The sequence below is a fragment of the Myxine glutinosa genome, chromosome 7, assembly GCF_964187855.1.
Source record: "Myxine glutinosa chromosome 7, kmMyxGlut1.1, whole genome shotgun sequence".
Classification (NCBI taxonomy): domain Eukaryota; kingdom Metazoa; phylum Chordata; class Myxini; order Myxiniformes; family Myxinidae; genus Myxine; species Myxine glutinosa.
The window spans coordinates 93,032,595-93,059,286 of record NC_136267.1 but is presented as its reverse complement, the minus strand read 5'-3'; the positions used below and the strand labels follow the sequence as shown (position 1 = coordinate 93,059,286).

At 44.8% G+C, this 26,692-nt stretch overlaps 1 protein-coding gene across 2 annotated transcripts in view; it reads right to left on the bottom strand.

Annotated features, from left to right (window-relative positions):
• The window catches only part of PARD3B (par-3 family cell polarity regulator beta), a 257,615-nt gene that overhangs the window by 36,819 nt on the left and 194,104 nt on the right, over positions 1-26,692 (bottom strand). For both annotated transcript variants that reach the window (XM_068122712.2, XM_068122711.2), the window contains 7 exons: positions 23,573-23,684; positions 22,495-22,648; positions 18,169-18,257; positions 14,352-14,399; positions 10,426-10,656; positions 3,340-3,523; positions 1,119-1,244 (listed from right to left, as the gene is read on the bottom strand). In XM_068122712.2, coding sequence (XP_067978813.2) covers positions 1,119-1,244; positions 3,340-3,523; positions 10,426-10,656; positions 14,352-14,399; positions 18,169-18,257; positions 22,495-22,648; positions 23,573-23,684 — 944 coding nt within the window. The remainder of the gene's footprint in view (positions 1-1,118; positions 1,245-3,339; positions 3,524-10,425; positions 10,657-14,351; positions 14,400-18,168; positions 18,258-22,494; positions 22,649-23,572; positions 23,685-26,692) is intronic.

Here is a 26,692-nt window from a genome sequence, read left to right as displayed (position 1 = left end):
TTGGCGGCAGGAAGGGCATCCGGCCGTAAAACATTGCTTCAAAAAGGGGACCAAAAAACAACAACAACCACGGTCCCCGAAAAAGGCCAACCCCCGCTTTGCGGGGAAAATGGCCTCTAAATGTGGTTATTTTTTTTTTATCCATTTTGAAATACCAACTTCTTTCCTGGAAGTTCTTGCAGTGTCCTTGTGTTTTATACTTCTCCCACCCCCTCCCCCTTCCCACGCCTCCTCCCCCCAAGCCCTCTGCCTCCCACAGATCTCCCGATGTCCCTGCTCCAAAATGTTGTGTTTGTGTGCTTCCCCTTCTCTTCCCATCTTAGCTACCGCTCCCCTTATTATATGTGTTATGTGTCTGTTTCATTTTTTGTGTGATAAATGTTAGCTCTTTCACGAGACTCAATGCTGGATACAAAAAAAAAAAAGTGCAGGAAATGATAAATGTTTTGTTGTAATAGTTTTCAGATGTCATGGGCTATATTTGTTTCCTGACAAGCTCAAAGCTTTCAGTTTGCTTTCGTCTTTCCAGAATGTATTTCCCAGAAGCCCCTGCTTTTCCCTGGGTTTTGTAGAATGTAAGCAGATGTAACTGGGACCCCATTTATCTGGCTGTCATAAGCACTGTCACATAATTATGAAGAAATCCTTGTATTTGACCGTCTATCACGTAAAATACATGCGTCGAAGCACAAAACCAGAAGGTGGGAGGACAGACTGGAGATACGCACAATAAACTCTCATCCTGGCGTTTTGCAGGCAGGACGAGGCCTCAATGTGTGAGCCGTCCCAAGGATGTACGTTAAACAGGGCGTCCCACTTCCCGTCTGCCACATAATTAGTGGTTGGAATTTTAAGATCCCACAGTGTCCTTCGGCGAAGAGTAGGAGAGATATCACAGGCACCCTGAACAAATTACAAATTCTTGTCCAAATTGGTTCCAGCCAAATGTCAGGCCTGAACAGCTAATTCATGAAGAACTTTGGCCAAAAACGTTTCTTGGCCGATCTCACAAGATGGGAGTTATTCGGGCTGATCAACCAATAGTAGTAGAAAGAAACCTCGTTTTCCTCCCTATGCTCCCACCTCAATAAAACAAAAAGTTTACAATTTTGACTCACCTTTTCTGTTCCTCTTTCATCTTTTCAATTTCCTCTTCAGTCAGAGCTGTATTTTGAGGCTCTTGTTTCCTCGAATCTCTTCGATCCCCTTTAGCCACTTTATCCCCTTTCTTACTCTTTCCAAACCTAGAGAAACGGCAATACAATCATAGGAAATCACAATAGATTCTTGCTGCTGAAAGAAAAGCTTGAATCACATAAATCAAATGCACATCCAGTTCCTTTTCCTCACAATAATCTGAACAGGAAAAACAAAAATGAATCTTTTCGTTAAAACCAAGACCGAAAGTCCAACAGAGGCGTAGCCGGGCTTGTTTGATACTTTAGTTGAAGATAGTATGACCTGGGTGGAGATACCAGTTAGGAAATAATGCAAGTTTTAAATTATTTTGAAGTACTCTAAGTCTCTAAGCTGTCTGTCACCATGGAAGTGAAGGGATTGCATTGAGACACTGGTTTATTCAATATGTTTCGAGTCAACAATGAACCAACCATACACCGCTTCAATCCAGTAACTTTGCAAACATGACAAAGGGTGCAATGTTACAATTACATTTACTATATTATTATTATTATTATTAACATTATTATTGTTATTATGAAAACGACACTGCTCTATTAAGAAACCTGGGCTAATTTGTCCAAAGCAGCCTGAAGGTGAGGCATGAAGGCATGAAGCCTAAGGCCTAAACGTACTGTGTTGTTGGAAGAGCCGTAACGCCTATACTTTCGATATATATTTGATGGTCATTACATCCACCACCAAAGGTGGATGGAGGTTAGGTTTTCACCCCTGTCTGTCTGTCTGTCTGTCTGTTTTTTACTTGCGAAAATCGAAGATTTTTCTAGTATATTGGTTAGTCTTGTGCATTAATTTGTCTGTCTGTCTGTATTTCAGTTGCCTACAGGCCACAATTTTCAACCAATCTTCACGAAACTTCACCAAATGGTGGAGTTGGTCATAAGCAAGAAGCCTATTGTTTTGGGGGTCAAAAGGTCAATAGGTCAACATAGGCCAAAGTTCACAAACTTTATCAAATTTCTAGAATCCACAATTTTCATCCGATTGACTTGACATTTTAAGAGGATTTGCAAATATGGTCACTGAATTCAACCACCAACTATTTTTGAGGTCAATATAGGCAAAAAGGTCAACATAGGCCAAAAGGTAAACATAGACCAAATTTCTAAAATCCTCTTTTTTCATCTGACTGACTTGAAATTTTAAGAGGATTTGCATATCTGGTCATTGAATTCAACAACCAATTATTTTTGAGGTCGTCATAGGCCAACAAATTATTTTATGGATTTCGCAAGTATCGTGCCATGCACGACATATTTACCTCCGCCAGCCAAGGTGGATGGAGGTTATGTGTTCACCCCTGTCTGTCAGTCTGTTTGTCTGTTTGTCCATTTGTCCGTTTGTTTGTGAACAAGATATCTCAAAACGTTGTAGACGGATTCGGACGAAATTTGGCAGAGATGTAGTGTATGTAGCAAGGACGAAATTATTAGATTTTCGTGAAGATCCGGATTCGGATCCGGCTAGTATAATTTTTAAAGTGATTCTTCACCATTTGGGAGATAGGGCCAAAAACTATATACAGCAGGATATCTCAAAAATATTGTGGACGGATGATTTTGATGAAAGGTGATTCTGTACTGTGATTTTCAGGTCTACTCTGGGTTACAAAACATAAACTGGACAGCCTGGTGGAGGTATGCGCTCTGCTGAGTGCTGTTATAGTTTTAACAATCGGTTTGTTTGTGTTTCACACTGAATGAAAAACGTCAAGGTAGAGCATGGCGATTGAAGATTGAGTCATATGACTGGTTCGACGATATGTTTGGCCTGAACGGCATATAAATCGAAATGGCGTTGTGTGGAGTGAGCCGTCGTATGCCGTAATGATATCACAGACATACACACATCACATCATTCCTGTCATGTGACCAGATCCTCAGCTCTGATTGGTGTACATTTGTGAGGGACATACATATATACGGACATACAGACAGACGGACAGACAAATACTGTTCTAGACGGCTTTACCCTACAGGCTACACCATATAATATCTTGAAAACACATTGCAAAAACCGTGTGCATCAGATCGATATGTAGAGTCGCCATGAATAGTAAACACCAAATGGTAGGAGTATGTCAATAAAGGAATGCAAATTAGGGCTGTTCCTCAAATAGCGGAACATGAGCTCTTGTACCTGAACATGACCCCAAAGCTCCTCAGCCTGCCCTCCTTGCGCTCCTTCTCTTTCTTCCCCTTCTTTTCCTTTTTCTTCGCTTTGCCCACAGGTAGACCGAACGAAGAGGGCAGCCTATCAGCGCCATTGTGTGCGGAGCGCTCCTCCTGGCCTGACTGAACGCTCTCCGTTGCGTCTTCATCGGCTGTTAGGAGGTGGGAAAGCTACGATGAAACTTTCAAACCCACAGTGCATTTCATTCATGTCAACGGATGCAAACAGTGCGCCAATATATAACATTCATGGATTTCACTCATCCTCAGCTCCAGGGGAGGTACAAAGAGAGTGCTGTGATTTTTGTACAAACGAGATCTGCATTAGAATTCCCGACACTACTGCTCCCTCGTACAGTAATGCAAAAGGCTTCAAATGGCTTTGTTTGTGACCCTGGCAAGGATTTTGGCAGATAAAGCAGATCCACGTGAATACTGCAGGTGCAATTTTGAATGCTAATTAGCGGAGACGTACCAAGTTTGCCTTGTTTTCACTCCTCAATATTTATAAATTCCAATGGCCAATATCAGCCACTTTAAGGCATGTGATTTATTATAAGATGTGTTGCTAATTATAAAATTGTTGCCATATGGTGTGGTGTAGGAGTAAGGCATCCATTTAAACTAAATACTGTGTTGTGATCGCTCATTTATTGTGGATTAAATTTAATCAAACAGGAGAAAAATTGTGTCTTATGTCGATCCTTGGAGAGACCTAGGTCTCAATCACACTCAAGTGGACAGCAGACATACCTGGCACACAAAGAAGGCAGACAACCACAAAACCCATTAATCTGGATGGGGTAGAAATGCTAAATTCCTCAGGAAACTTGAGCAAAGGCTCATGTAAAGCATCCAAGAACGGCTTGAACGAGAGGCACATGGAGAGGGGCACGGATCAAGGGAGGACTTTGGCAGAGAGGGAGGAAAAAGTTTGAAAGAACAAAAGAGGGAAAAACCAAAAAAGGGGAAAAGGGTTAAAAGGCAAGAAGATATTGAGATAAAAGGGCACTCGAGCATGCATAGCAATTTCCAGCCATGTTTCTCCATGAAGGCCCAACAGCCTGCGCAATGCTTGCCAACCTATGGTTATATCTTTTTTTAAATGCTGAGTGTCAAGCAAGGAAGCAGCAAGGACCATTTCAAAAGTCTTTGGTATGACTCGACTGGTGTTAGAACCACCGACCCCCCAGAATAAGAGTGGACGCTCATCATTAAGCCATCGATTGTGGTTTAAGGCATATAAAGGCAGAATAAAGTCTCAAACAAGCATCAGTTTTTACAATACATCTAGGGTCATGGTGGAGCTTGTGTATATGTATCACATGTAAGACAAGGACATGAGTAGACAATGGACAAATGAACATTATTTATTCATTCATTTTCGATACAAAATTGAGGCTCATGGAAGAGCGAGATTGGTATAAAGGCAATGAACTGATGGTGGGGCCATATATGGATTCAACAAGCAGGGAATGATCGACCAGGAAAAGAGGAGAGAGAGAGAGAAGGGGAGAGAACATCTAAGTAACCTGCAAATAACAAGGAAAATAAGAAGTAACTTGCAAATTATCGCACCTCCATGAGCCTCGACTCTGTAAAAGATATAAGTAGTTCTGGTCTACCAATGAATGAATTGGACCAATAAAGGATCCCCAGACTGCAGCTGCCTATGGAGGCCAGCTTTACAATATGGTTAGCTCAGGAGAAGTCATTGCTAGCAATGAGACCGAGAGGTTCAAGAGAGACAACCTATCCTAGAGGCTGACCATAGAAATAAAGAGATGGGTTCGTTTGACAGGGTGACACCGAGATATTTCAGGATTGATAGATATTGTTACATGGAAGGGGTGGGGGGGGGGAAGCAAGAATGCGTTAAGAATAGTTTGGCTAGTGTGCTTAGGTAGATTAAATTTACACTTGTATTATGGACCTGTCACACATAAATTGTGTATAATAGGTGCACTGAGGAGGCAGTGATTGCAAGTCATAGAGCAGAACAGACTAAGGTTGTGTCGTGTAGGTCAGGTGGAGGACTTGCGTGCACCAACGCACCAGACAGGCACTGGTTGTAATGGAATGGAAACAACATGGGCAGTTTGACCAAAGACTACAGACCATGGCCATAATACTGAGCTGCAGAGCCCTGGGGAAGGGGAGGATGGCCTGAAAGGTGGCACTGGCCACCGGCAGTGGGTGGCCAATGAAAGGGGCCCCCCGTATATGAGGGTGAGCATAGAAGTAATATAAGCCACATACATGTATGCATGCATTAGAGGTGAGCTTCTGGTTCCAGATTGAGAAGACATACATATATATATATATATATGGTGTAGAAACCATATATATATATATATATGTATGTATGTATGTATGTATGTATGTATGTATGTATATATATATATATATATATATATATATATATATATATATATATATATATATATATATATATATATATATATATATATATATATATATATATATACAGTGCATTCAGAAAGTATTCAGACCCCTTCACTTTTTCACTTTTTGTTATGTTGCAGCCTTATGCTGAAATCGTTTAAATTCATTTTTTCCCTCATCAATCTACACTCAATGCCCCATAATGACAAAGAGAAAACAGGATTGTAGAAGGTTTTGCAAATTTATTAAAAAGAAAAAACTGAAATATCAGATTTACATAAGTATTCATACCCTTTGCTATGACACTTGAAATTTAGCTCAGGTGCCTCCCATGTCTCTTGATCATCTTTGAGATGTTTCTACACCTTGATTGGAGTCCACCTGTGGTAAATTCAATTGCTTGGACATGATTTGGAAAGGCACACACCTATCCATATAAGGTCTCACAGCTGACAATGCATATCAGAGCAAAAACCAAGCCATGAGGTCGAAGGAACTGCCTGCAGAGCTAAGAGACAGGATTGTGTCGAGGCACAGATCTGGGGAAGCCTACAAAAAAAATTCTACTGCATTGAAGGTTCCCAAGAGCACAGTGGCCTCCATAATTCTTAAATGGAAGAAGTTTGGAACAACCAGGACTCTTCCTAGAGCTGGCCGCCCGGCAAAACTGAGCAATCGGGGGAGAAGGGCCTTGGTAATAGAGGTGACCAAGGACACATGAAGGCCCGCTTGGAGTTTGCAAAAAAGTACCTAAGGGACTCTCAGACTGTGAGACACAAGATTCTGTGGGCTTTCATGTGTCTTTCACTGAGGAGAGGCTTCCGTCTGGCCACTCTGCAATAAAGCCCAGATCGGTGAAGTGTTGCAGTGATGGTTGTTCTTCTGGAAGCTTCTCCCATCTCCACACAGAATCTCTGGAGCTCAACCAGAGTGACCATCAGGTTCTTGGTCACCTCTCTTACCAAGGCCCTTCTCCCCCGATTGCTCAGTTTGGCCGGGCGGCCAGCTCTACCATAGGTGGACTCCAATCAAGGTGTATAAACATCTCAAAGATGATCAAGGGACATGGGAGGCACCTGAGCTAAATTTCAAGTGTCATAGCAAAGGGTATGAATACTTATGTAAATGTGATATTTCAGTTTTTTCTTTTTAATAAATTTGCAAAACTTTCTAAAATCCTGTTTTCTCTTTGTCATTACTAGGGCATGCCCGTACTATATATAAGCTAGGACGTGTCCGTACGTGGGTGCCCGTTCCTTGCCAAAAAAAAAAAAAAAAAAAAATTTGTGTAGGGGTGTGTGTGTGTAAACATCCTAGGGCGTGCCCGTACGTGGGTGCAAAACATGCGTGCAAACAACAACAACAAAAAAAAACTTTGAAACCACGTGGCAGTAACGACCACAGAACCCCCCCCCCCCTCTATTTACATGAATGGTTTGGTCCATTCGCAACGACCACAGAACCCCCCCCCTCTATTTACATGCAATGGTTTGGTCCAAAGCGAACGGTTTAGTCCATTCGATGTGATTCGATGATTCGATGTGAATGGTTTGGTCCATTCGCAACGACCACAGAACCCCCCCCTCTATTTACATGAATGGTTTGGTCCATTCGCAAAGCCAAAGCGAACGACCACAGAACCCCCCCCCCCCCTCTATTTACATGAATGGTTTGGTCCATTCGCAACGCCAAAGCGAACGGCGAACGGCTAAATCGCCATAGCTCGGTAAGTACTTGTCCGATTAATTTAAAACCTTGAAAAGGCACATCCTCGGGTCCCCAGCAATATACCTGGCAAGTTTCAAGTATATCGGACCGGTAGTTGTCGAGAAACAGCGGTCACAGACAAACAGACAAACGTACAAACGTACAAACGTACAGACAGAGATTACTGGAATTATAGATAGATGGGGTACGGAGTGTAGATTGATGAGGGAAAAAATGAATTTAAACGATTTCAGCATAAGGCTGCAACATAACAAAATTTGAAAAAGTGAAGGGGTCTGAATACTTTTTGAATGCACTGTATAGTGACTTATCTATATATATAAAGTAGAGTTGGCCTCTGTGTCTGTATCCTGATCTATCTACGATCTCTAAGATCTCGAGAACCCGTGGACGGATTTGCGAGCGGAAAGTACTGTTCGACTCGGGATGGTCCCAGGAATGTCACGGAGACATAAACATTTAAAAAATTTCGGGTTTTAAAATTAGCGTATTATTAGCACTAGCAGAAGAGAGAGGGATTCGAAGGGAGGGAGCGCAGCGCTTCTAGCGCTTCTGACTACAGCACACCTTAAAATTAAAAAAACTTCGGGTTTTAAAATGAGTGTGTTACGCGTAATTAGCGCTAGCAGAAGAGGGAGGGAATCTAAGGGAGGGAGCGCAGTGCTCCCTCCAGCGCTTCTGTTAGCGTAATTAGCGTATTTCGGAACGTTAATTTTTCAACTTCATTATTCGAATCAGTACGTCCCAGAGAACCTTCGTAACGTTAATTTTTCAACTTCATCCGATTGACATGGGACCAACGGCATGTGACAAAGAGTGAAACATACAGGCTACATTTATTTGACGACAATGAGTTTCCGACTTCCGACCTCGGTGGGATGACAGGCTGAGTCAACCCCCCTGGTGAGAAGGGGGAGGAGGAGGGGGAGGGGGAAGAGAAGGGGAGGGGAACGAGGGGGAAGGGGATGGGAGGGGGAGGGGGAGGGGGAAGGGGGAGGGGGAGGGGGAAGGGGGAGGGGAGGGGGGGGAGGGGGAAAGGGGGGGAGGGGGAGGGGAGGGGCCCTTCTTCCCCTGGCACCCCCGCACCCTTCCCTCCCCCCTCCCCCCCTTCCCCCTCCCCCCCCTTCCCCCTCCCCCCCCCCCATTCCCCTCCCCTCCTCTTCCCCCTCCCCTCCTCCTCCCCCGCTTCCCCCCTCCCCCCTCCCCCCCCGTTCCCCTCCCCTCCTCTTCCCCCTCCCCTCCTCCTCCCACTCCCGTGCAAAGCCGGGTACCTCTGCTAGTACGTTTATGATCTGAGATGGAGGTGAACAGCTGTCTTGAAGATCTGGAAGGTAGATTGAGATTGAAGATTGTAAGTTGATTCCACAGGCAGCAGCAAAAAAGAGGAAATAAATAAGTGGAGGTGAGCAGCGATTCTGAATTTTGGGAGTTTCACCAGAAGGGGTTATGGTGGACCGTATGCTATGCACCCTGTGGAAACCTTAGGTGGGGATACGGTAAATGGATGGAAAGAGCAGGTGGTGCAAGACCAGATAGGAGGCAGTAAAAAACAGAAATCACAGACCTGTCTGCGGTGTGAAAATTTAGCACCCTTCTTGTGAATGGGAGTGATGGAGGTGAACTTTCAGGCAGATGGGAGGTGGACAAGGAGAATCACAGGCTGAAGCGTGCAGACAGAGGAGAAGCAAGGACAGATTTGTGAAAGTGGGCAATGATGCTATCTGGGCCCATTGCAAATGCACGGTCAAGGCTGGACAGCACTTCCTTTACCTTTTTGGGTGAGAAGGACACAAAGATAGTGGTTATGAGAGAGTAAAGTGGAGACTGAATTGGATGGGTTGAATATGCACGATTCACATCCAAACATTGAGTTGAGCCATTCTATCTCATCTCAAGTGGAGTCTGTGGTGAAGCCATCTAAGGTGAGCAAGGGGATGGAAGAGGAGCTTACACGAGTGACGGATTTGACAAGGCACCATCCGGACTTTGATGAAGTAGACTGGTCAGAAAGTTCTACCTTGATATTGCATGGGATGTAAACCCAGGATCCTGAAATCATAAACGAAGTGCTCAGGTGGGAATGTGGAACAGGCCAAATCAAAATTTCCCAGATAGCATGACGATGATCGATCTTCAGCTGGCATACAGTTCTGATCCACGAGGCACTTAATGACCACGGCCGACGGCCCTCAACCCGGTCCCACACGTGCCTCTTTGTGCATTTATTAACCAACAGCTTTACTGGCACATCATCAACATGCCTGTGCCGTGCCTGTGGGCAGGAAGACGTAATTACTTACTCATGTTTGAAAACATAAATGGGGAAAGCAGATATTTGTTCTGTCTTAAGAATGTTTGAAAAACTTAATGCTTGAACTAGACCAGAATATATGTAAAAAATATTTTTTTAATAAAGACATTGCCATTCTGACTGACCTTGCCCTCACTTCTGAAGCTGTATTCAGGGTTTTTGGTCTGAGGATTTTCTTGTGTTGTAGTTCCACAATGCAAAGTGGTGGAACAGAGTCAAAAATAATGGCGGTTAGTGGTAGGGGTGTGTGGGTGGTTTGTGTGGTTTTACAAGATACACCCACAAGCCGTTTGATAAATGATATTGCTTATTCACATAATCAGGCTCTTGCACATGTGGCTAAAACATTGCATTGACTCCATCCTCTGATGGAAATGATAAACTGCCATATTAAAATTTCTGAAAATGATAAACTGCCTTGTTAAAATATCTGATGTTTATTATGTGGGAAATATTTTAATATAATTCACATAAAGCTGTGACAAGTGGCTTATAAAATGATAAAATGGCAACACAGACGTACCTTGAAGGTTTTGTTTTCAGAAAATCAGAGGTTTAGATACTTTCATCATGGTATCATCATCATGCATGCAATCACATGCAACCAACCTTCCTCAGATACAGCAGTTTCCTCCTCCATGACAGGCCGTCGTTCATATGATTTGTCAATGGCCGCACGAAAGCTGTCATTGCAGCCGCGGCTCAGAGCCGCCCGGCTCCGAGGGAGCTGTCCGCTCGCTGTGCCATCGTTCGTTGATCCAGACAGTGCTGCTTGCAGGCTCTCGAGTGAGCTCGACATCTTGAGACCGAGCGCTGGGCCGTACGCCCAGGCCTGCAAGCCTGAAAACACACAGGTATACAATGGCGAACTTTTATAATCATTACTTCAAATAAAGCCATTAATTCTTCCTCCAAGAACATGCACTTGTGTGTGAGAAAAAGAAAGGAAAACATCTTAAACTAGAAAGAGCAATCAGAGATTGCAGACCCTCGCCAGGATGCGTTTTCAGTGGTTTTTAAGGCTTTTGTGTTAAAACAAATATGGCGGCCGAACCACGTGACCGATGACGTTATCATCATTTTTTTCTCTCCACCAATTTATCCCTCGATGACGCTCAATACATTTCATCTTGATCGGATGAAGTTTTGTACTTGCTGAATTATGACGTCATAACGGAGGCACCTATAACATCATCATTAACATATTTTATTCCCCATTGAGAGTTCTTTACAATGAGCCATGTCTCAATTTTTTTTTCAATTCAGCGCTTTCGGAGATATAGAGGTGCAAAGTTTTTCGGTTTTTCCAAGGTGGCGGCCGAACCACGTGACCTATGACGTCATAATTATCATTAAAAATTCTACAGGTGGAGTTGCACCTATGGTGAAAATTTCCTGTCAATCGGACCAACGGTTGCAGAGAAAATCATATTTATTCTGTGCGGACAAACAGACAAACGAACGGACTCAAAAGCAATGCCCTCTCCTCTGGCGAGGGTAACGACAAAGCATCTGGAAAATGCAAAGCCCTCTGTATCCATTTGTATTCAGACGTCTTCTTATTCCGTATGCTCAAACTAACGAAAACAGTTTTTAAAGAAATACAAAATTAATCCAAAAAAACAATGGCATTGTAGCTTATGATTGGTGAACCAATTCATTGACCCAATATGCAAATTCTTTATATTTCAGGTCAATCGGGTGAAAATTGGTGATTTTACGAATTTTTATGTGACGCTGACATTTGAGCTTTTGACCAAATTATTAATTAGTTTTCTCCATATCTTATTATCTTATCATAATATAGCAAACTTATATGGTTATGTGTGTTTGTTTATATGCGAAATATCGTCTTCTTCTTCTTCAACTAAAATTTACACCCAAAACACAGTCCGTGAACTCTTAATTACGTTCAGACTGTTGAGAGCCCTCAGACCTTTGACGACTCTTTAGGTCGCCCACAATACCCTTAAAGGCCCAGACGATCCAAAAGACCCTGAAGACCCAAAACACCATGAAGACCCAAAAGACACTGAAGACCCAAAAGACACCGAAATGGTCAAATATGCCTATCCCTCTGAAACGACGTGTGGCGAGGCGCACAGAACGTGCCGAGTTACGCGAGTAATTATCATAGAGCAAACGTATATGGTTATGTCGTTATGTCTGTTTGTGTATGCTCATATGCGACAAAAAAAGTCTTCTTCTTATTCAAATAAATTAACACCCTCTTAATTACGTTGAGACTGCTGAGACACCTCAGACCTTTGACGACTCTTTAATTCCCACAGGACCCTTAAAACCATCAAGACCCGTGTAGATCCAAAATACCCATAAATACCCAAAAGACATTGAAGACCCCAAAAACCCCAAAGACCCCAAAAACCCGAAAGACCCCAAAAACCCCAAAGACCCAAAACACCCCGAAGACCCAAAACACCCCGAAGACCAAAACACTCCGAAGACCCATAACACCCTAAAGACCCAAAACACCCCGAAGACCCAAAACACCCCGAAGACCCAAAACACCCCGAAGACCAAAACACTCCGAAGACCCAAAACACCCCGAAGACCAAAACACCCCGAAGACCCATAACACCCCGAAGACCCATAACACCCCGAAGACCCAAAACACCCCGAAGACCCAAAACACCCCGAAGACCCAAAACACCCCGAAGCCCCAAAACACCCCGAAGACCCAAAACACCCCGAAGACCCAAAACACCCCGAAGCCCCAAAACACCCCGAAGACCCAAAACACCCCGAAGACCCAAAACACCCCGAAGACCCAAAACACCCCGAAGACCCAAAACACCCCGAAGACCCAAAACACCCCGAAGACCCAAAACACCCCGAAGACCCAAAACACCCCGAAGACCCAAAACACCCCGAAGACCCAAAACACCCCGAAGACCCAAAACACCCCGAAGACCCAAAACACCCCTAAGACCCAAAACACCCTGAAGACCACAAAGACCGTTAAAGACCCAAAATACCCTGAATACCCAAAATACCCTGAAGACCACAAAGACCCTTAAATACCCTGAAGACCCAAAAGACCCTGAAGACCTGAAAGACCCAAATGGCCCTGAAGTCCCAAAATACCCCAAAGACCCAAAACACACTGAAGACCAAAAATACCCCAAAGACCCTGAAGACCCAAAGACCCCAAATATTCTTAAAGACTTGGAGGAACCAAAAGACCCTTTAGACCCCAACGACCCAAAACACCCCAAAGGCCCAGAGGATCCAAAAGATCCCAAAGACCCAAACCACCCTGAAGACCAAAAATACCCCAAAGACCGAAATGACCCCAAAGACCCCGAAGACCCAAAACACCCTGAAGACCCCAAAGAAACAAAACACCCCAAATACCCAAAATACATCGAATACCCAAACACCTGGAAGACCCAAAATACCTGGAAGACCCAAAGACATGGAAGACCCAAAAGACCCCGAAGACCGAAAACATCCAGAAGACACAAAATATTCTTAAAGACCATGAGGAACCAAAAGACCATTAAGACCCAAAAGCCCCTGAAAACTCAAAATATCCTGAAGACCCAAAACACCCCCAAAGGATCCAAAAGGCCCCAAAGACTCAAATGGCCCCAAAGACCCAAAAGACCCAAAATACCCCAAAAAAACCAAAGACCCAAAAGACCCCCGAAGACTCAAAAGACCCTGAAGACCCAAAATACCCTGAAGACCCAAAGACCCAAAAGACCTCGAAGACCCAAAAGCCCTGAAGACCCAAAAGACACTGATGACCCAAAAGACCCTGAAGACCCCAAAGACCCTTAAAGAGCCTTTAGATCCAAAATACCCTTAAATACCCTGAATAACCATAATAGCCCAATGACCCAGAAGAAAAAAAAGACCCTTAAGACCCAAAAGGCCCTGAAGACACAGAAGACACCGAAGACCCAAAGACCCCGAAGACCCAAAACACCCTAAAGACCCAAAATTCCCTTAAAGGCACAGAGATCCAAAATACCCTGAAGATCCAAATGTCCCTGAAGACCCAAAACACCATGAAGACCCAAAATACCTAAAAGGCACCGAAATGGTCAAAAATGCCTATCCTTCTGAAACGACGTGTGGTGAGGCACACGGAGCGTGCCGAGTCACGTTAGTTCTCATAATAAAGATTTGTTGAAAATTTGATGACAAAACTCAAATGGTAAGTTGAAATTTCAGGTCAATTGGATGAAAATTGATGACTTTATGTGATGCTGACCTTTGACCTTTTGACAAAATTATTAATTTGCCTTCTCGGTATTATCATAATTAACCTTTGGTGAAAATTTGATGACGAAACTCAAATGGTAAAAAGTTACGGCTCGGACGGACAGACGAAACCCCGTGCAGCAGGAGACGAGCTAACTATATAATAAGTAATGTACATCATTAATGTTATTAACCCCTGTACATATGTGGTGTTAAATAAATAACCATCGCTTGCTCCTTTATCGTTGGTGTACAACTTCCAAGAAACTTAATTTCATTCAAACGATAAGTGCAAGATACCATACCCGGTATGTACTTTGACTCTTCTTCTTCATCATCTTCATCTTCCATCACTGTGGAGGCGAACGGAACACACACACACCATGCATTGTTGATCCGATCGCTTTCGTTGATCAATTGGTACCCAAGGCTATATTCTGAATTGTGACAAAATTTAGCCAGTCACCTAATTACAAGCATTTATTTACTTGCAAAATATATCACCGTTATTTCCAGCAATACAAATAAAGTACAGACTTACAGAAAGGGGAATCTTGGCCTACTTCATAAAGTTTTTTAAAATATTCCATTTGTACGTTAATAGAACATTCCCAGGTTTATGGCAAAAATGTGTACCCCTGTTAGTTCTGAAACATCTCCAAGTGCAGCAACTGAGTGATGACATCATCGGTGGGGAGCAAGTGGGTTAAACAGTAACCTGGGATCATCAGGAATCATGATGTGTTACAAAAGATAATTGTGTATAAAGCTTCTGAGTACCTCAGAACTTTTCAGATTTAAACAAACGTGTAAAATTTCACTCATTGATGATGAAGGATTTCACTGATTGATTAAACAGACTTGTAAAAAACAAGAAACTTGCTGTTTTTAAGGACATCATAAAGGACACAAACAACAGGCACGAAAAACGAATGTGACATGTTAAACAAGGTGGTGTAAAAGACGCTGCATCAACGGCGGTAAACTGCCAAATTATTAATTTATTTATATATTCTTGTATTTCAAATGAATTATACACTTGAACACTGTAAAACACAAATCACCTTTTTTCCAGTTTCAAACCCACGCCCGTTTAGCAGGACTTGGAAAAATATTCATGCCCTGAGGGCAGAATAACTGTTTGAGATTCCGACAAATATGGCGGTGCATGGCGCTGTGTGGTTACCATCTTGCCTATTATGCATGGCGCTGTGTGGTTACCATCTTGCCTAATATGCATGGTTCAAGAACAAAATGAAGGTAGAATTGTGCTCGGAAACGCAAAGGAAAAGTTTGAAAGACCCTTCCTGTGTCCTTTTTGTCAAGGCTGCGCAGGGTAAGGTGTTCTATGAAATGAAGACCATAGAATTATAACCAGGCTAAGTCACATTTTAGTCATTTCGAGAAAAACGTGAAAAATAGTTTGAAAAACGTGAAAAACGTGAAAAACAAAATAAAATGTGACTTAGCCTGGTTATAATTATATGGTCTTCAAATGATCTCTAGTTTATTAGCGCTGAGGAAGCGCCTCTAGCGAATGACTTCCAGCCAGTGTAACGCGAATTCCTGTCACAGGAATTCTGAGATCATATAAGTGTGACGTGGCAGTTCCTGATTGGTTCGTGTTGGGGAACCCCTTCTCGCTGCCGACGTGACGTAAATTCGCGCACGCGCACTGGTGAAGCGCGAGATTCGGCCCAAGGTTCTTATTATTATTATTATTATTTTTGTATACAAGATCGAGGCTCGAACCATGATCGAGGCTCGAAATTCCATGCCCGAACCTCAGCGCAATCCAAGAGGATTCACTTGTTCTGTCACGGAAAGTAGTGGTTGACATGCTTTCTAATAACTTCAATTCAGATATACCAAATCCATTTCAGGATAAATACAACATTCATTCCAAAAATACCTCTTGAAAAGATGCATGGTGAAATAAATAATTTTCAATAATAAACAGGTAGAAAGGCACAGGTAGCACAATGCAATAATAAATAGGCACAGGTACAAATAAATAATCACAACACTAACCCTGGGTTGTAAAGGATGTGTCTGTTATCTTAAAGGTCAAACATTAGAGATTTTACGAAATCGTCATTGCCTGAAAGTGAAGCCAATAAATCCTGATCCTCGAATGTCTCCTAATGTGCTGTGGTTGGTTGGACTATTTGCATGAGATGATGTTTTTGGCTAAATGCTTTCTCGACTTATTGCGCAGCTGCTGCGAGCCAGGATATGCGCAAGGATAGTGTTTCATGAAACATTGCACACTTTATGGCCATTGAGCAGATTTATGCAGAAGTAAAGGAGAATGGGAAATGATCAGCTTTGGATCTTCTTTCAACAAATCACAAATAGTGACCATTGGGACACCAGCAGGAGCGTCCAGAGCCAGCCCGGGTCCCGAGGCAAACGACCTCGGGGCCTCCACCCCCACCCTTTCTCTCTTTTATAACTTTTTAAGGAACTTTCTTTAATGAAAAACAAAAAAAAACTTTAAAAAAACAAATGGTCACTTTTATTGAGCCGTATGATCGAAAATAAAGGCGATAGCGGGACGTTTGGACCGATCAAATTGATTCGCACCCTCGACTGTTGAACAATATTTCTCCATAAGATTGGAAAAAATAAGTGAAAAGATGGTTAATAATTTTTTTTGGACAAAGAGGATACAAACCCATTTCTTTGTAACGCACATTTCTGGTTCATAACCATTTTCTGTAAAGTTTGAAAATGAACCATTAACAGCGGTAAATGTTTTGTTTCCTGCAAGAAAGCAAAATCAGTTTCTGGGTTTAAATGTAATGATGAGCAAATGAGGATGAGACGATGAGGGGTTTCACTGTACTGTTTAAAAAAATTTACAGGAGGAGCTCGGGCCCCTCAACGGACCCCAGACCCCGAGGCAGCGCCCCCTCCCCCCGCACCCCCCCCCCACCCTCACCCTCGACGGTCATGGACGCCAGTAATGATCCTCACCCTACACTGCACCTGCCTACTGGTTACAACAATTTCTTAAAATACCCTCTACCAATCTAGTTTTTCGAGATAACAGACTTTGTTACAAAGTAGGTTGAGCGTTAGATTTATTTATTGCCCCTTATTACCTTCGCCACCGAAGGTAAAGTTTGTCTGTCTGTCTGTTTGTTTGTGTGTTTGTGAACAGAATATCCCAAAAAGTTGTTGACGGATTCAGACGAAATTTGGTGGAAAGTTGGGGATGTGACAAGGACAAAATCATTAGATTTTGGTGAAGATCCAGATCTGGATTTCAGAATTTTAAAAGTGATTCTTCACCATTGAGAGATGGGGCCAAATTACAATATTAAAAAAACCACCTTTAGAGGCCATTTTTCCCTGCAAAGCGGGGGTTGGCCTTTTTCGGGAACCGTGGTTGTTGTTGTTTTTTTTTATCCCCTTTTTGAAGCAATGTTTTACGGCCGGATGCCCTTCCTGACGCCAACCCTGTTTGTCGCCTTTTACAACAAGCAGGGAATTACCAGTGAACTGGTACTCAATTTGCCGACCTCGGAAGGATGACAGGCTGAGTCAACCCCCCTGGCGTTAATTCAGCGATCGACCGGGATTCGAACCCAGGATCCTAGGCCAAATTACGATATACAGCACGATATTTCAAAAGGTTGTGGACGAGTTATGACAAAACTTGGTGGATGACAAGAACAAGCCAATTAGATTTTGGTGAAGATCCGAATACAGATCCGGCCTATCAGTGGGATACAAAATGTAAACTGTTCAGCCTGGTGGAGTTGTGCGCTCAACCGAGTGCCAATCTAGTTGTTTGTCATAATCACAGGGGTTAGAGAGATTGTTCAAGCTTGTTATGCTGCCCTCAATATGATTCGTTTAACCAACATTGTCAACATTGTTATGATATAACCAACATTGTCATACATCATCTTCACTCTCATCCAACAAGTGCACAAACAGGTGGAAATATCAAGATTCAGTGAAGAATGTTAAAGGGATGTGAATACATCGAAGGGATCCGATCAGGGCCTATGCAATGGTGTTAAGAGTCGGTCATCCAGACATCCCTCAACTCGAGTCTCAGAGATCCCCCCCCCTTCACCCCCCAGGAGAATTCACACAAAGCATCCTTACAAAGATCCATGCTCCGAGATTTCCTGCCGGACAGCACATCGTGACCACCAATCTGAGACCTCTCGCTGTCTCGCCCGAGTGCGCCGACACTGCAGAAATCATCAGGCCAGAGTCAGCAGAGGTGCGGTGACGGAAAACAGGAGCACAGAGAGGAGAAAGAGCAGTGGGGTAGGGTTGGGAGGGGTGGCTTCAGTACATTACATCTGTTATCTTACTCAGACTGCATGATAGAACAGCAGGGAAAATAAACCGAAGGATGTTCGGCTTGTTCGCACTCCTACAGAGGTCTTCGTGTCACCAGCATTGTGGTTGCACCGACCACCAATGTTTTTTACGCTAATTGCACCATGCTGTTCACCTGCATTTTAGTTGTGTTACATCAACCGTTATGGGCCTTGTACAAATATACCTGCCCGAAACTTTGCTGAAAGAATAATAAATGAATTCAGGGTAGGAAAAGCAATTTTGTAATGGGATATGTGCAAATGAGGGAGAGGTTGGGATGATGATGGTATTAAGGATACAAAACAAATACTGTATGTAGGTTGAAGGGTGGGAATTTCCACTCTGAACAATGTCATTTTCCATATTTACCTTGAAGAATGTCACCAGCTACTACTGCTGCTACTATACGACTACTACTATTACTACAATTCATCCCAGATTCTTGTGGGCTTGGCAGAGGAGGTATTTCACGAACCAGCTGTTCAGGCCTAACGTTCGACTGAAGGTGATATGGGGAGGAATTTGTCATTTGTTCAGGATGCCGGCGATAAGTCGCCAGCTTCGGATCTTTAATCTCCACAAATGAAGAAAACCTTGGTGGGGAATCAAACCCAGAGTAGACCGCACAAAGGTAAGTTTTCACCATGCTGTCAGTACCAATGATTTCTCTCCAGGAAGTGACTTAAAATTGATCGAGCAATAATTTGTAGTGTGGAGTTATCCAGAACCTTGCTAGAGATCATAGAAAACATCAACCATGCGTCACAAGCGGACTGCAGGTTCAAGCACACAGATCCGCATCCGGCATCTAAATTGCTCATGGAATCCAACGTCAGACCGATGGAGCATCCATCTTGGTTGTCACAACATATTTTAACCGACAGTGATAGAAACCAAAGTCAAACAAACATTACAAGGGTGAATTAAGGCCTGGACTGTCATCCAGTGCCATTCGAGCCAAAAAGGATTTTTTCAGAAAATAAGAAGTTCTAACAATAGCGCCACATCATAAAAAAATGTCTACTTTTAGGAAAGATTGAAAGCGGGTCGGGCAGGATGTGCTCCTTGGAATTTACCACCACAACCCCCCCTCCTCCTTGCCCCCATAAAACTACAAACAGACATAAAAACAAGCCACCAAGGCAAGCAATCTGAACATAAAGGATTATAACAAGCTGAAAATTGAAACATTAGGAATGGGATCCTGTTTCTGGCTCAGCCTGAAGCAATTTACAAGCTTTAAATCCAATTAGCCCCATGACCTTTGGTGATAGGTCCGAAAGCGACTTCTGAAAATGCTCTTTATTATTTCCCAGCCGTGGCTAAATGCAGCAGGTGTGCAGGGTAAAATTGTCTCGTACAATGCATCACTAGTAATACCACTACCATGATTACTACAACTAGTACTATGACCATTACTACTACTTTGACGGCCCCAATTAGTCCTCTTATTTTGGGATCAGTCGGGGAATGTTTTTGGCCGAAGTCTTTAACAAACTGGCTGGTCAGGCCTAATGTTCAACTAAAGATTATTTGTTAAGGGGACTGGGTATACCATGCACATTATTTGAGCATGCACAGAACCCCTGGTAACGAAGTAAATCGGGGGGATCTGGGTATCTTTCATGCCTCCCAGGTAACGATTGTACAATGAAACGAGTGAAAAAACTTTAAAAGAAACCGGAAGTACTTGTAAGCGAACTTGTGACAAAGGTGTTGTGCATCTGTACAACGGAACAGTTGGAAAACGCCCTGATCAACTCGTCCGAAGGGTTGATGTGTTGCAGTCTGTGTTGCAAAACCTCCTTGCGATGCGTGCCCATGAAAGGCCGAAGATGGTGCGTTTTAAACAAACCTGCGGTGATTGTTAACACCGACGTGAAGGTCACATCTGGGACTTGTCGATGCACAGGGTAAGTTTAAAATGATGATATTTACTACGAGTCATGTTTGGGAGGAGGAGACGGGGGTTGGAGCTGGATGGGCTGTGAGTGTCATTATACATACTAGTGGGGTCACCCGTGGGAATCCGACGGGCATGGAGGTGTATCGTTGCGGTCGGTGCAGCCGTTTTTGCGGTACCCGGGACAATAACGTTAGGCGGGAGTCCAAACCTGAAAATGCTGGAGACCAAAGCTGAAATTGGAAAAACAATATAGCCTATTTTACTCCAGGGGGTCCCAGGATTACCCACCCAAAATTTCGTTGCGATCGGTTCAGCCGTTTTTGCGGTACCTGGGAACGGATGGACGGACAGACAGACAGACAGACGGACGGACATTTGGTGAATTAGAGTAAGATGTATTTTTTTTTGATTCCGGGGAGACAAGATTAATTATACTAGATTTTTGCATTTATTGCTGAAAGGAGTATTGGTATTTTGCATCTATTGGTCCGTTCATGTGTGTATTTGGGAGTTATAACCACGGCCGACGCTAGCTAATTGTATTAACAGGAAATTATACAAACCCAAATCCTCTCTTCCACAGATATTCTCATGTTCCAATATTCTAGTGAGTCTGCTTTACGTTTAATAACAGAACAATTATCGTTAACAATCGTAAAATTATGTTCGAAAGACTATTTGAATCACAGATTTCGTGTTCGCAATAACGGGTTAAAAGTACCCAGCAGGCCAAACAGAATCAGTGTAAACACACAGCACATGTACAAATGGCCTCATTTAGCATTCCCACGTCCTTTCCATGGATGGCACGCACATTGATGCCTCACTCTGCATGTGAAACTCCAGGATTACAGTTTATATAGCTGGGTCGGGGTTCAAACCCAGACTAGACGGCTCAAAGGTGACTTTGATACCTTTCAACGATCCTTCCAGCATCACGTACTTGTACTTGTACGATGCATAGAGTTATGATGCATCCTTATATGGTTAAGATGCCTGCAATCAACAGCTTTGTGTGTCAGGCTATTGGAAGGGGTTGTCCATCAAATGAAGGATTTTGTGGGATTATTATTCCATTTTTTTGTATGCAGAGTCAAGGCTCGAGGAAGAGCTAGACCACAAAATGGATTACGACCCAACAGAACAAAAGGAACTGTAGAAAGAGATGGGGGAAATGCCACCATTAGGAATCGGATCACCAGCAGACAGCAGGGCGAGGGACAAAATAGACTTAGATGGATAATAAGGGATGCGGGTGGTGATGAGGGGTAGGAGAGGACGCAGGTTGTGGATAAAATGGATACAGAAGCAAATGCTCAGGAATTCCCCCCCACCCCCTTCCCATGCCCGCCCTCGCCCAAGCCCTCTCTCTCCCACAGATCTCCCGATGTCCCTGCTCTCCATATTGTTCTCCCGCTCCCTTTATCATATGTTTTATGTTTTATGTGTCAGTTTGTCTTTTTGTGATCAATGTTAGCTCTTCCACGAGCCTCGATCTTGTATACAAAAAAAAGAAAAAAAAAGGGAAAAACTGGAAACTTGGGGAGGGAGGGGAGTCAACAGGGATAGAAAAGATTATGGTTTTGGATTGGGGGTGATTGGTTAAATCAAGGTAAGTTCTGGGATCGAAGCTTTTACCACGATCGAGTGTTCAGCACGATTGATATCAAATAGGTGTCATAAGCACCACTACCAACAACATACATACCTTATGACACAGCCCTTCAACAGGATGCTGTGAAGCTGAATAAATCAAAAGAAAAGAAAGGAAAACTACAGATCTGCCAAACTTCTCCAAAGCTGAATGTTAATGAAGAAAGCGATTACAAAGTGCCAGCAGGTGCAAAATCCAAATAACATTCACAACATGGTGGTGGTAACCAAGCTCAATGATGGCCACTGCTGAAGCCAGTGGAGTAACGCAAGAATGTTACAGTAAAACTGTATTAACCTGAGTGGACTCAAATGTGGCCATTCCAGCAATGGATACTTCAGGCCCAGGAAGGGTCTTCTATCCTTCCTTCGAAAAATCACAAAGGAGCTTACCCGTGATGTACAAGGCAACAGACTTGCTAAATGCACAATGAGCTTGGTGAGCAACTGTGTTCATCAACAAGCTTTGTCCACATAAAAGGTACGGGAGTGTGGATGGTGCTTTTCATACCGTGAGAACACTTCCCGGATCGGCTACACACCTGGCCACCTGCGAACGCCAAGAATCCAGGCGATGCAACGGTGTGGAACCGGCATGGCCAAGACCGGTGAGCGGTGGGCGAGGAGGCAGGGGTGGTGGAACATCATCATCCGACAACGCGTGACTCCTGGAAGGCTTACCGGTGCCTTGGTAACCTGCACGCCGTGAAAATCCGCCCAAACATGCAGCAAAGTCCTATTACATTCTATTATGCTCCTGTTAATGCGAGGAGTCTCCGCTAAGGGCTGGGATAATGCACGGCCTGGTTAACTGTGGGACATGACCAATCATGTGACATACCACTGCTGACACCTTTTCAATGCTTATTATCTGATAAATCTCTCACATAGTTTAGTGCAGAAGTGCAGAAATAGCATCAGGATATCGTGATGGCAAGGTTAGCATTTTGTGTGCCTAAGGAGACACTGTTCAGCTGTTTGTTTGTGTTTGTCCAATCAGATCAAAGGGCAAGGGCCGGCACTTCCTTTGCGGTTGTGTTTAAACGCTCAACTGCATCATTTCCCTTCCTCCACTAGGCTCCTTGGGGTAGTGGCCACTGGAGAGCATGCTGTGGATACGGTTAGGCCACCAGGGCAGGTGGCCGACAGGTCGATGGCCACCTGCATTCCTAGACACATTAAAATCCAAAATCTGCAGCTACTATATTAATGCCCTGGACTAGACGGATTTATGGGAAAAGGCCATGTATAAGCTACTGCTTCTGCGGTGCATTTTGGGGTAAAAGTTGTAAAGTTAAAGTAAAAGAGCTGCATGTAAATACATGCAATACATGCACGCTCTTCTTCAAAGAAATTGTCAAAAATGGCAATTTGGCGGCCATTTTGTTTATGCTAATTAGAAGGTCAAAATCTCAAAATTCGGATTGGGAACCGGGTTAATCGAATTCAGCATACCATAATTGTGTTAAAAAGTAAGGTTCCCAACTTTTACCCAAAAATGCACCAAACATTCACATTTCTCAGAAATCCGTCTACCCCTCATTGCAGATTTATTTCAAAAGGGAGAAATGAAAACAAGGAAATGTGAAGAAATCAGGTCCATCCTCATATCTCTCTTACCCATGATGCCACTGTCTTGTCTCCAATGATGCAAGAAGTTCATTTGGAAAAGCTCTGTCATGGCCGCCACGTGGTCACTCCCGCGCAGGGGGCTCGGCGGTGATGCTGTCTGCTGGTGATCAAATACCACACGAAGATAACACTGTATAGACACTTCATTCCACACGGAGATAACACTGTGTAGACACTTTATTCCACACGAAGATAACGCTGTATAGACACTTTATTCCACACGAAGATAACAGTGTAGACACTTTATTCCACCCGAGGATAACACTGTATCGACACTTTATTCCACACGAGGATATCACTGTATAGACACTTTATTCCACACGAAGATAACACTGTGTAGACACTTTATTCCACCCGAGGATAACACTGTGTAGACACTTTATTCCACCCGAGGATAACACTGTATCGACACTTTATTCCACACGAACATAACACTGTATAGACACTTTATTCCACGCGGAGATAACACTGTGTAGACACTTTATTCCACCCGAGGATAACACTGTATCGACACTTCATTCCACACGGAGATAACACTGTGTAGACACTTTATTCCACACGAAGATAACACTGTGTAGACACTTTATTCCACACGAAGATAACACTGTATAGACACTTTATTCCACACGGAGATAACACTGTGTAGACACTTTATTCCACCCGAGGATAACACTGTATCGACACTTTATTCCACACGAGGATAACACTGTATAGACACTTTATTCCACACGAAGATAACACTGTATCGACACTTTATTCCACACGGAGATAACACTGTATCGACACTTTATTCCACACGAGGATAACACTGTACAGACACTTTACTCCACAGGAAGATAACACTGTGTAGACACTTTATTCCACACGAAGATAGCACTGCATATATACTTTATTCCACACAAAGATAACACTGTGTAGACACTTTATTCCACCCGAGGATAACACTGTGTAGACACTTTATTCCACACGAGGATAACACTGTACAGACACTTTATTCCACAGGAAGATAACACTGTGTAGACACTTTATTCCACACGAAGATAACACTGTGTAGACACTTTATTCCACACGAAGATAACACTGCATATATACTTTATTCCACACAAAGATAACACTGTGTAGACACTTTATTCCACCCGAGGATAACACTGTGCAGACACTTTATTCCACACGAGGATAACACTGTACAGACACTTTATTCCACACGAAGATAACACTGTGTAGACACTTTATTCCACACGAAGATAACACTGCATATATACTTTATTCCACACAAAGATAACAGTGTATAGACACTTTATTCCACACGAGGATAACACTGTATAGTGTATAGACACTTTATTCCACACAAAGATAACACTGTATACTGTATAGACACTTTATTCCACACAAAGATAACACTGCATAGACACTTTATTTCACACGGAGATAACACTGTATTGAAGCGCGGTGCTACGCACACTACTTGCTTACCAAGGAGGAAGCGGACAACGCGGTAAATCAAAAGAGTCTTTATTGAAAGAGCCCTACTGCAGCACTGGAGTGCTCGGGGCTGCGCGCCCCGTATATATCCCGAGGCCACGCCTACCCCTCGGGCGTGGCCGACGCCCACTTGGTGCGCGGAATGATGCCATCACGCCAGTGAGCTTTCTTGTCCGCCACACGTGCCCCCCCAGAATTCCCGCGCACCTGGAGGGTCAGTTTGCGGGGCAAACGGATGACCCGGCTGAAGCGCCCTCTGGCGACTGGCGGCGTCCGGGGTGCAGGGATGCCCGCTGGAATGCCTCCGGCTGCACCCGGGATGGGTGCAGGACCGGGGGGCGGCGTGCCGGCGGGGCTGGGCGGTGCCGGGGATCCGCCCGCAGGGGGGCGGCCCCGACACGGAGGCCAAGCCACCGGCGATGGGTGGTCCACGTCGAGGTGGGCCGGCTTGAGGCGGTCCACGGAGACGCGGTCGGGAGTACCGCCGATGTCCAAGTTGAAATGTTTCACCCTGGTCTCCAGCACGCGGAAAGGCCCGTCGTACGGGGGCCATAGTGGTGTCCAGTGGGCGTCATGCCGGACGAAGACGTACTCCGCGGTGCGAAGCTCTGGGGCGACGTGTGTAGGTGGGTGCCCGTGGTGTGCCGTCGGCACCGGGGCGAACCTCCGGGCGGTCTCCTGCAGCGCAGACCGCTCCTGCACCGTGGACCATGGTGCTGTGGGGTCGGGGAGGAACTCGCCCGGCACCCGCAGCGGTTGTCCGAAGACCAACTCCGCCGCAGATGTGCGCAGGTCATCCTTGGGCGCCGTCCGGAGGCCCAGCAAGACCCAGGGGAGCCTGTCGACCCAGCCGCCGTCGCGGAGGGTGGCCCGGAGCGCGGCCTTCAACAAGCGGTGGAACCGCTCACACAGGCCGTTGGCCAGGGGGTGGTAGGCCGTGGTTCGGTGCAGCTGGACCCCGAGCCCCCGCGCGACCGACCCCCAGAGTTCCGAGGTGAACTGGGGGCCGCGGTCGGACGAGATGTCCGAGGGGGCGCCGAACCGGGTGACCCAGGTGGCGATGAACGCCTGCGCGACGTCCGCTGCCGTCGTCGCTGCCAAAGGCACGGCCTCCGGCCACCGGCTGGTGCGGTCCACCATTGTGAGGACATGGGTGAAACCCCGCGAGGGGGGCAGAGGTCCCACCAGGTCCACGTGAACGTGGTCGAACCTACGTTCCGGCACCGTAAACGGGGCCAATGGGGCCTGGGTGTGTCGGTGCACCTTCGCGCGCTGACACGCGAGGCACGTCCTGGTCCAGCCGCGGACGGCCTTCCGGAGGCCATGCCAGACAAACTTGTCGGCGACCAACCTCTGGGAGGCCTTCGTGCCCGGGTGGGACAGGCCGTGGATGGCGTCAAAAACCTGGCGCTGCCAGCCGGCGGGCACGATTGGGTGAGGCCGCCCGAGGGAGACGTCGCACAAGAGGGCCGTGCCCGCGCCGTCGAACGGCACCTCGGTGACGCGGAGGCCCATGACGGCGGTCCGCAAGGCCTGGACGCCGGGGTCGGCGGCCTGGTCCGCCGCCATCCGGGCATAGTTGATGCCGAGGTGGACTGCGAGGGCGACGAACCGGGAAAGGCAATC